Raw genomic sequence first — 10994 nt, 5'->3', positions numbered from 1 at the left:
GGTTTGCAGTAATTTCTGAGTAATTATGGTGAATGTTGTGCAAAGTGGTATACATGACAATGAGTTGTCACAAAATGTTTAAAAGATGGATTAGTTTCTGGTAAATTATGGTAAATTTCTTGCAAAGCGGTATACATGACAATGAATTATCACAAAATGTTTAAAAGACGGACAAACGGGCATGAGCCTAAAACACAGATTTCAGAGTACAGATTATTAAAACTTGGAAACATGTGGTTTAGGCTGATCCAAATCTACCATAAATAACCAAGACACAACAAAAACAATCAAGTATTTATAGGTAGAATTTTAATTGCAGAAAAATAAAACTTTTACATATTTATAAATTTCTTTTCCAATTTCTCACCAAATATAATAGTATATTGGTCTTCTCTCGAAGTACCATCAAAATAAAAACTCTCTGTATTTATAACCTTGTCACTCCATCTCCCTCCCTGCTTGTTCGGACAAGCCCTCCGTCCACTCAACCTTGCTCCCTCTCTCTCAGCCACTCACTGAACTGTCAGTAAATAATATTAAAATAGAAAACACTAAACTATGAAATGTACGACAAAATTATTTTAAATCGATAAGATTCAATTTTATACAAATTATATATACTTTTGTCTTGAAAGCATCAACATCTGCACCTTTTCCATTCTGGAAAATTTTTTCATCAACTTGCATACATAATATTGGCATAATGTCATTCTAACTTGTAAACTGAGTAATAATAACTAATCACAACGAACCCTTTCTGGGCAAAGTTTTTAACTTCTTATAATATACTGTAGAATAAAATAAAGCTTCAATATTCATTGTGGACAATAAAATACTTTTGACAGTGGGATAAAATATGATTAAAAAGCGGAAAAATCTCATTAACTTCAACAAAACCAACCAAACTGAATTCTTTTTCATATTAGAAGAGACTCATCAAAATTAACTAGTATTACTTAAGGTTTATAACTTTAAGACAACTGCCAACATACAGCATTCTTTCCATCAAAGATCTAAAATATAGGTTTAAAAAACATTTTATTTAAATGCAAAATTTCTGGATATTGGATTAAATTATTATTACTGACTTTGTTTAAAACTACAGAAATGTTTGAACTTCAAATTATTGTCATATTTCAGAATGTCTGATGCGATCAGGACTTTAATCTTGATATCTCAGTAATTCAACCCCACTGGGCATTGTACACAAGCCTATTCTGCAAATTAAAAACAGTGAAGTTTTGAATTTTTTTAAATTATGTCCAATGATTAATTTTGATGAAAACAATTTATTTAAAATAAATAAAATCATAATGCACAATGGCTGTTCAGTTACAAAGCTTTCAAAGCAACCTTCTTTTCTCATATTTGGTTCAAAGCTTTCTGATATATTTTTCTAGGCCAGGATGCCCTTCATCAAAACAAGATGTTGCGACCCAATTTCTTACATTCTAGGTCACTGTGACCCACTCTCATGTCTGACTGAACGTTCCTGATACACATGGACATATACAATGCATTTCATTAAGTTGTAAAAGTACTTCTCAGCATTAATATCAAAACTAAATGCAAAATTAACATCAAATCTTGATGCCAACATCATATTGGAAGCAATATCTATAATCGTCTTTCTTTTTTTCAAAAAGTAAAGACAAACAAAAAAAATTATGCATTTAAATAATCTTTGGAAAAGTATAATTAAATAGTCGATGCATCGATACATGTTTGATCAGGTCAATAACAGGAAAATAAAAACAAATCATAACAGTACAATTTTGTTTTTCAATACGACTAGAACTCTTTGAATGAAAAGAAAGATAAAAGTTGCATAGAAATTGTGCTGTTTCTAGATAAGAGGGTACAAATCAAACTGCCTACAGCTATGGAACTTTAATTTGGAAATATTGTTAAAAATGAAATACCACAAGACAAAACAAATATGTCCATGTTTCTGGTAAGTTGGGGAAGTCGGAGGAGTTTTTTTTCTATTTTTCTATAAAATATATAGAGCATAGACATCATAAATTTGTATCAATCTTGACATCAACTTTTTTTTATGTAGGAAAAGTGTCATGAACTTTGTCTGAAGGTTCCCAGGAAGTTAAGTTTGAATCACACACAACAGTTGGTTACCAGAAACACAGACATAATTTGTCTGGCCTAACAAGATATACACGATTAAAACAGGTTATTGAATGATAAAACATATTATTATTATGAGCCCAGTATATCTTATAAATATAGAAGTTGGAATTTACGATTGCATAGGTGCCAAAATTTCTGTCAAAATAGTTGTGCCCGGGTTTCCACATCTACTTTCATTTTCCAATAACTTTGTGTTACATTGGGTTTCACTTTCAACCTATAATCTGTAATTCGTTATCACTTTTAAGCTGCTATGCCTTCACTTCAATGGATTTCTACAGACCGATAACATAACAGTTAACAGACTTATTAAACATACACCGATTACACTTCAACAATTTATTTAATAAGAGAACTGATAAAATTATTATATCCGATAGGTCTACTTAGACCTATTGTAAGTTTTGGAAGACAATCTCAATATCTGGCTTATCTGTATCTTTCGGTGCCTATGGTTTCACATACCCTTCTTATAAGAAATGTTGATTGGTTTTGCAAAAAAAAAAAAAAGTTTCCTTTGAGTGCAAATATACATATATAATATATATAGGTTTATATTTCCTCGCAACATGTAATTCTCGATCCCTTCACAAAACTGGTAGCAAAAATAACTTGCAAATGTATTTGATTCGACTGCACTAATATTGTGAGTAATATATAATCATTATTAATATATATAATCTTATATGTGCACCAGCACAATGTAATGCATGCAAAATATATGCATATAATTTGCATACACATTTATAATATAATGCGAAAAAAATGGGACTATAAATTGTCACAACACAACAAACAGTTGTGGGGAGAAAATAATGGCAACAAAAAAGTTCATCTCCAATTAATTGTTCTCCCGATACATCAATATCGAAGGAGCAAAACTACAAACTAGATCATATGCAAGTTATTTAATTCAAAAAGAAATTCCTGAAAAACATTTATTTTACCAATTTACACATTTATCCATTGAGCAGGAAGTTGTCACTGGTAATTTTAGAAAATTAAAACATATTCATGGATCTGTTAAAAAAATATTTTCAAGCTTTCAAATCTTGGTCAGTTAATATATCAAGATTCAATTTCAGACGCAAGTCCTGCTTATCTTTAGTTTGTATGTAGTCTCATTAAGTTCAACATGCAATATAATATATATATAAACATTTATATAGGACATAATTTATACTGGTCCCGATGAGTGTCGCTTTGGCATTAATTAAAAAGGATATATAACTAGCACAACATTCAGCCCCATCCCCCCACCCCAATTTATGTACTATTGGATTCCAAAAACTAAAATGTAATTTTCACTATATCAAACACATCCTAAGACTAACCATATTTTAGCCAATCACTTTTAAATTTGATATTCAGGCTTCACCCAATTTTCTTATCTCTGCTAGAAATTAATCAATACAGGATTAATGATTGATAAATGTAAGTCATGGTTGCCTATTCCTGAAAATTTACCCAGTAATTTTCATTTTCATGAATTTTCAATCTATTAAAACAATTAATTCAATCAAAATATTTAACATTTTTTATAAAGAGCCATTTACTTAATGACTGTATTTTCACAATTTTTCCTTACAGTTCATCATAACAGACTATATGTATACATATATATATATATGAATCAATAAAAGTATTACAATGTATATATAGAGTAATAGGCTTAACTACTGAGTCCCCAGCGGCTGAGCGATACATATACGTACACAGTAACATTACAACACAACTAAAGCTCAGGCCCAACTAGGCGTTGGTCTGCGATTAAACAACACAGCTTAATTTGATACAATCAAGTCACTGTATACATATTATGGGAAAAATGCACATTGAATTCCAAGAATAAAATACTCTGATAAATTTATTTTACAAATATTAATAATACTTCTTTGCATGGATATCATTTATGAAGATCTATTTGTTATAATAGTCAAATTAAAAAAACTCTTTAAAAAAAAAGTAAAAACAATGTTGCACAGCTATATTATAAGGAATAGACTTGATAATAATAGACATACAATGTACACAACATGAAATCAGATCTTTGTATACATAATGGTGTCCGTAATAACTCATAAACTGTTTCAAGTACAATAATAATAATTAATAATATAATAATAATAATAATCTCATAAAAACAATATTTAATATATTATTAATGGTGAAAATGATGTCTATGATATACACGATGAGATTTCTGGTAAAACATTCTGTGAAAAAGTCTATAATTATATATTCCATATTTTATACATATAATAATATATAGAACAACTTGAAATCATAATAGAGCAATATTCCTGAATGTAGGATAAGATTTTGAGTTTGATAATCACCTATGTTTATATATATTTATATATATTACACATCCTGCCGTTTACGAAAAGATGCGGATGGCCTGAGTCGGTGCTTGTTGGCAAACAGGACAGCTCCGCTCTATCTGGGGTTTTTCAACGATCAGGTTTGCGCATTCCATGCAGAACAGGTTATGGCCGCATGGCACTAGGGCCGCCACAATATCGCTCTCAGAGCACATAAAGCACTGCCTCCTAGGGCGGCCGTTCAAGGTGGGTACCGAAACTGGGCAAGTAATTCCGCCATTCCTGGCCAAGGAAACGTCCACTACCGAGGCAATAGGGGGAACGGTCAGAGCACTGGTGCAGGAAATGACCGATGCATCCTCACTCGAGGTAGGAGTGAACGTCGTACTGGGGGTGGCTCCAAATATAGTCGTTGTTACACTGGCAAGAGGGTCGCTTCTGATTCTCCGCACAAGGGCATGGTCACTTGGAGGTGAGGGGGACGACCTGTCAGACCCTGACCCTATGCCGCTGTGTGGAGGTGAGGGCGAGTCAGTGAGGGTGGGAGAGAGTCGATGGCCACCGTTGAGGCTGCTGCTTCGTCGCGGCATGTTGGTGGAGGTGGAAGTGAACAAGGAGACTAGAGTTGAGTTACGATTGTCATTGTACTCCCCCCACATGTAAGAGGAAGGAAGGATGGGATCAAATGATGGAGAGCCACCGATCCCTTCGTCGTTGTCGTACATGTTAAAGCCATTGAAACCATTGCCAAATCCATTTCCATTGGAAGCAAATTCTGAGATTTTTGTGGAAGTATTCACCGGCGGGAAACTGAAAATATTAGTGTCTTGTGGAGGTGGTGGACAACTACTGTTCAGGGCATTGTGCATGTTGTTGAACGCACACGTCCCATTTACTCCATTCGGCGACTTGTTATATCCATTGAATTCACCACTTCCATTCAACTCATGGAAGCCGGAATCAACACCATTGCTGCGAAAATCATCCTCATTCTGAGAATCCATAAGTCCACCTGTTCTGAGAGCAATGTGACTTTCGATCTCCTGTCGTGCTTTCTCCACATTCTCTGTAAGTCCTGTGACCTCAAACACTGGTTCCTTGTCACGACTCGGGGTGACTATGTATGTGTGCGTTTGCTGTTGGATTCGCTTGATGGTGGCTCCCTTAGGACCAACAACAAGGCCCACAACTCTGTAAGGAACACGCACCTGAATTGTAACTTGTCCTGGAGCGTTGGGACTGGGGGGACCGGTAGTTAGGGTTGTACCATTTGTTGGGGTGGTTGTGGAGGAAACTGATGATACGCTGCTGTTACGACGTGAAGCACGAATTTGGCTGAAGTGTTCAGCTGCAGACAGAATTTCCCTTTTAGCGGCATTCACATCTTCCTTCCTACCTGTGACTACGAAAACAGGTTCCTCACCTCGAACTGGGGTTTTGATGTACGTATTTGTCTTGGCTCTCAGTGCCTTTATTTTGCATCCTGAAAATATAAAATTTTCACCGTTATTATTATTATGCAAACGTGAAAAAATATAAATCACAATCATCTATATGACATATACGGTGCACGAAAAGGACAGTCAAATAATTATATCAAAAATACCTAGTATACATGTACATCATATACTATATGATAAACCTTTTATAATAAGCCTACATCAAGAACAGATTTTTAATTGATCACTTATCTCATGGATTTCATATAATGATATTTATTCTGTATAAATTACTTGTATAGAAACTGATTTAATATATTTTAACATTACTTTGTGAATGTTGTAAATAAGGAAGTTTTTAAACAGAGTTGTAATATGAAGTACATTAACCTTGTGGGTCTTCCTTTATACAATATAACTGTATATAGGTCACCAGAATACTGCAGTGTTTTACGATCTAGCCAGGCAAATAAACCTGTGTAGCAAGCTTTATGATGGCAGTATAATACCACTTGCTGGCTTAATTTTAAGTCCATGTTACACATCATCATCTGATTTAGGCAAAAATCCAGAAATAGTCTGAATTATTCAGCTCACAACATGGGACTGTATCTATGATAATGTTACAAGACATCGCATTGTCCCATAGTAATTTTCTGCTGTCAACCACTGTATCAGATTAGCTAAGTGTCCAAGTAAATGTACACATATATCTTATATCGCATAATGTATCATTTTGACTGTCATATGTGTACTAGACTACCTGGGTTTGGGACGCAAGTATATGAACGTGTGTTTAAATATTCATGAGTAATATTTGTTATATTTAGACCCTCAAGCTTTGCTAAGTTCAAGATATTATACAACTGAAGAAACTAACTTACCTGTGTAAGATAGATCTAGGCCTAATAGAAAATAAAGTCTACAATATTTACATTTTCTAAATTATTTAAGTAAATTTGTCAATTTTTTTTTCAAGTATACATTTTAATGATTTTATCATTGTTAAATACCACTAAATATTTTCTTTGCTAATCCGGAATAAGACAAGTATTTGTTTACATCTCGAGACGTAGTATTTCAAGTGTTTCACTGACCTCGTTGATCGAGAGGGGTGGCAGATTTTGTGAATGGGTGAAAGACCACGTGGTTTCTTTGTTTATGGTCTAGCGGGGTATTTCAAGTGCACGTTAGCGGAGTGTCTACCCGAACACGTGGTTGGCGAACCTCGTGTAAAACTCCAGACACGTATAGTGTCATGTCTAGAGAAGCTTAAAACTAACAAAGAACGTGTATTTAGAGAAAGTTTAACTGTCGATAATAAGTAAATAATGTTTCATTGTAAAATCTACCTACATCAATTTGTAAACACGGCGGACAAAGACGTTCGTCAATCACAACAAACTAGACGGTTAACACAAAGATAGGTTATTCCCGTTACGAGATATCTATATATACCGACCACGTGAGTTATATACTAGTCATGGCTATGTCTGTGTATTACGACACTCGAGTGCTACAAACACCGCAGCCTTAAAATGGAAAATGAAGATGAGTGGAATAAAACAAGACCACTTACCCTGTCGTCCGACGATTTCGGCCACGTGTTCTGAGCTTGGTACGGGTACACATTCCGTCATGTTAGCACTGCCTCGTTTCCTTGCAGCGTCCAAATCCATCCCTGATGACGAAGACGAACTGTTCCCGACAGAACCATTCTCCTCCTCGGTACCGTTCAACCCCATCATCGAGAGTTCGAAGGCTAACTGCAGTGCGCGCTGTTCCTCGTAGCTCGCACTTGGATTCATCTCACTGTACAGGCTAGCTGGCATCGTTGACAATTTGGGGTTCGAACACTAGAATGTACAAAAATAAAGATTTCATATAAACTCCTTGGTTCACATAAGTTCCCTTTGTTAGGGCAGCACTTCGCTGCTCAATGCGCGGCACTCTCCGTTACACTGTCTGTTATTCTCACAATGCACAAAAGCAATATGGCCTGGGTGACGTCATCTTCCCAAGATTCCGCGGCATTTCTTGGCCTGCTTCCCTGCGCCCATTGGCTGTGTATCACTTAATGGGCGGGGCGTCAACTTTGACCTAGCCTGGCTGCGAAGCATGGCAAAACATTGATGTTTTTATTGCAGATGTCTTGCTATACACAAGAGAGATTTAGTAAATGAAATTATTTCGTGGAAATGGAAGAATGGATTATTTAGCCCAATATCACTGTTAAAGAGTATTTAACCTTGATATTTGACCGCACCAATTAGGTGATTTTGATATCGTTTTTGTTGCTTGTTACATTAATTGTTAAATATTAGTTAAGATTTTTTTAAATAAACAATATTAAGACATAGATATATTACACAGCGCCGCATATTTCCTTTGTCTCTTACTCTGTATTTTGATCCATTAATATATATTGAAACAAATTTGTTCTTTCTAGGTTTTAATATGATTCGAGTATCCACCAGGAAAAATGTTTATATAATTAAGTTATAAAAAAGCGCATATAAAAATGTTCCGTGTTTCATAAGTCGTCTTCTGAGTTACGAAACATGCAATAGCCCTATTTAATTGCCAAGAACAGGTCCAGAGGGGACTTGGCTGACCCTTATTGACCCAAGACGTGAATATTAATTTGATTAGATGGTAGTTAGGGATATCGTGTTTGGGAGCAATTCGCGGGACAGGGTATAAACATGTTCAAATAAAGAACGTCTGTGTCTGTATGCTAAATGGCAGGTCGGCATCTCATCTAAAAAGACCTACGCACCTAACAAAACAAAAGAATCATTTGTTTGGAAAAATCAACCATGATTTAAAATACATTTCGCGAATTATATTGAATATAGTCTTCAATTTTTCGGCATTAAAATTGATTTTATTTTTAAATCAAAGATATATAGTGTAATGATATAGACTTTTTAATCATATGTTTCTGATATCAAATGTTATATACAATGTACATGAGTAAAATACGCCTGAAAAACTGTAATAACGATATCTATACGATGTAAACATGTCAGTTAATGTACTAATCAATGACGAAAAATTAATTAAGTGTTCATTTGCGTGAAGTCGATAGATGTTATACCAACACAGATGGTGAGTGATGAGCGTTGTTTGTTTACATTAACAGGTCCGTATAACCGTTATCAATCACTTGTCTATTAGCCCAAGATTGTAAAATGACCAGACCACTGTACTTAAACCCAGGGGACCAGCCCTTAATGGGCGGTTAACCCCGGGGTCCAGCTCCCTATGGGTCATCATGACATCACGCCCAGCAGGGAGTTCACGATAGCAGGTTAATATGCGGAGAGTTGATTGCGAAGTTAATTGGTGGGTATAATAGAAATATTTATAGGAGTAATTAAGCCTCCCAATGTCCCGTGGCCATGGGTGCCTTCCCAACACCAACACAATAGCATAAATAAGACATTGTTGTTATATAAATAGAAAAGGAAATAGATACGGAAACTGACACCCTAAATACCGTATGTAGTCACAGAGACACTATTGTTCATTACCATTAAAGTTAGATTCGGGCTAGCCCAGGTACATACCCGGTAAATACCTATACATGTAGACAAATGTACCTACACAATGTACCTATACAGGTTTACATGAATCAGCCACCATTTTACATCAATGCCTCTTTATATTAAACCTCGTTTTTTTCTCCGTCTTAACACAAAGTTAGTTATACATTTTTCCTTATTTTTTTTAAGTGAAAATCAATTATGGCTGTTCAATCAAAGAACATAGCTAAAGGCGTTATATCTACTGATCTAACAAACAGAAAATTTGAATGAAGTTGTACAATTAACCAATTACAGATTGATTTAAAATTATCAAAAAAATTCGTTTGTAGTGACATCAATATTACTCTTTATCTCTAAAATCTTGACACAATTTATCAGAAAAAGATATGTTGAAATTATCACTTAATACTAAACGGAAGAAATGAAAAATATGGTTTTGTACAAGTTAGATCTTACCAATACCAGCTTCAATTCGCACTGTCCAGACATCAATATAGCATAATCCAGGCAATATACATACACACAGATCACGTGGACTGTTCTACGAGGCCAGTTATCGGCCGCAATAACTGCCCGCACCTGCACTAATCCTCACACAGGCTAATTAACGAGACTAAATAACACTATCGCTTTAAAGCATTATCTAATTTCTATTGATCTTTAATATCACACTACGCAAGTATTGATCCAAAAATACAAACAGCTCATCAACGTGCATCTACCCAGCGGTATAGACATTTACTGGAGTATTGACTCCATCCCTGATAGAATCCCAGGACAGTACACACAGTTACACAACACTAAAATAACTGTGCAGACTTTTACAATATAACCATACCAATCTCCCTGGTACCAGATCCGATCGTAACGCACTTTTTATATATAATCACTGGCCTTGTTTGTACACGTTTGTTTTAAATCATCCACAGATAGGATTAATTAACAGGCTTACCTTTAAAAACGGTGCTGCCTCAAACAACATGTTTGCTGGTTGTAAATAAACAATATTTGTGTATAATATCCTTCACGTGAGGGGTAGATGTCATGAAGACTTTAGCTTTGTGACCTCTTGGTATAACGTGTGTGACCTCTTCAGTGGAGGGCGGGAATGTGATGGAGCTGGGTAGACCGAGCCCCTATAAATACCATTTGACATCCCGTCTCCTCACCACGCATGTGTTGACACGGTAACTACAGGAAAAGCGACAGGTGTGATGATGATACTTAACTACTCCAATCAGGGTACCTCTCCTCAGGTGACCGGTGACAAATCACACCCCAAACATCAAATAGGCCCCGGGACATCCTAATCTACTCCCCGTGCCCCGGGAACAAAGACAGGTGTTATGACCAATTGCGACCAATTAACAAGGGTGTTTATCCATGTTTAGTGCTAAACCAACATACCGTGCCCTTATCCGTGGGGGTTTTTGGGGGGAAATATATAATGTGATTGTATTTCCGCTTTGAAGTGTGATAAAGTAATAGAATTTATGTTGACTGAGATGAGACATCCTTCTCATTTCCAGGAAGAT

The 10994-nt window shown here is 35.4% G+C and overlaps 1 protein-coding gene across 2 annotated transcripts; it reads right to left on the bottom strand.

The window, feature by feature from the left end:
* Window positions 1-282: 282 nt before the first annotated feature.
* On the bottom strand, window positions 283-10765 carry LOC138333368 (RNA-binding protein MEX3B-like). Of its 2 annotated transcripts, none has more exons than XM_069281709.1 (3): window positions 10412-10765; window positions 7488-7764; window positions 283-5952 (listed from the first exon to the last, which is right to left on the bottom strand). In XM_069281709.1, the coding sequence occupies exons 1-3, from the start codon at window positions 10439-10441 to the stop codon at window positions 4526-4528; spliced, it is 1734 nt and encodes a 577-aa protein (XP_069137810.1). In that variant the 5' UTR covers window positions 10442-10765; the 3' UTR covers window positions 283-4525. The 2 variants fall into 2 exon arrangements, with proteins under 2 accessions (XP_069137810.1, XP_069137809.1); XM_069281708.1 differs by lacking the exon at window positions 10412-10765 and adding an exon at window positions 9916-10060.
* Between the last annotated feature and the right edge of the window lie 229 nt (window positions 10766-10994).

The sequence above is a fragment of the Argopecten irradians genome, chromosome 10 (assembly GCF_041381155.1).
Source record: "Argopecten irradians isolate NY chromosome 10, Ai_NY, whole genome shotgun sequence".
Lineage (NCBI taxonomy): Eukaryota > Metazoa > Mollusca > Bivalvia > Pectinida > Pectinidae > Argopecten > Argopecten irradians.
This window is presented reverse-complemented; position numbering and strand designations above follow the sequence as displayed.

Coding starts and splice junctions, on each gene's coding strand:
- LOC138333368 (XM_069281708.1), bottom strand. CDS start 9,948: ATGTCTGGACAGTGCGAATTGAAGCTGGTATTG. Junction 7,765..9,915: donor GCGAATTGAAGCTGGTATTG/GTAAGATCTAAC, acceptor TGTACATTCTAG/TGTTCGAACCCCAAATTGTC. Junction 5,953..7,487: donor CGAAATCGTCGGACGACAGG/GTAAGTGGTCTT, acceptor TTATATTTTCAG/GATGCAAAATAAAGGCACTG.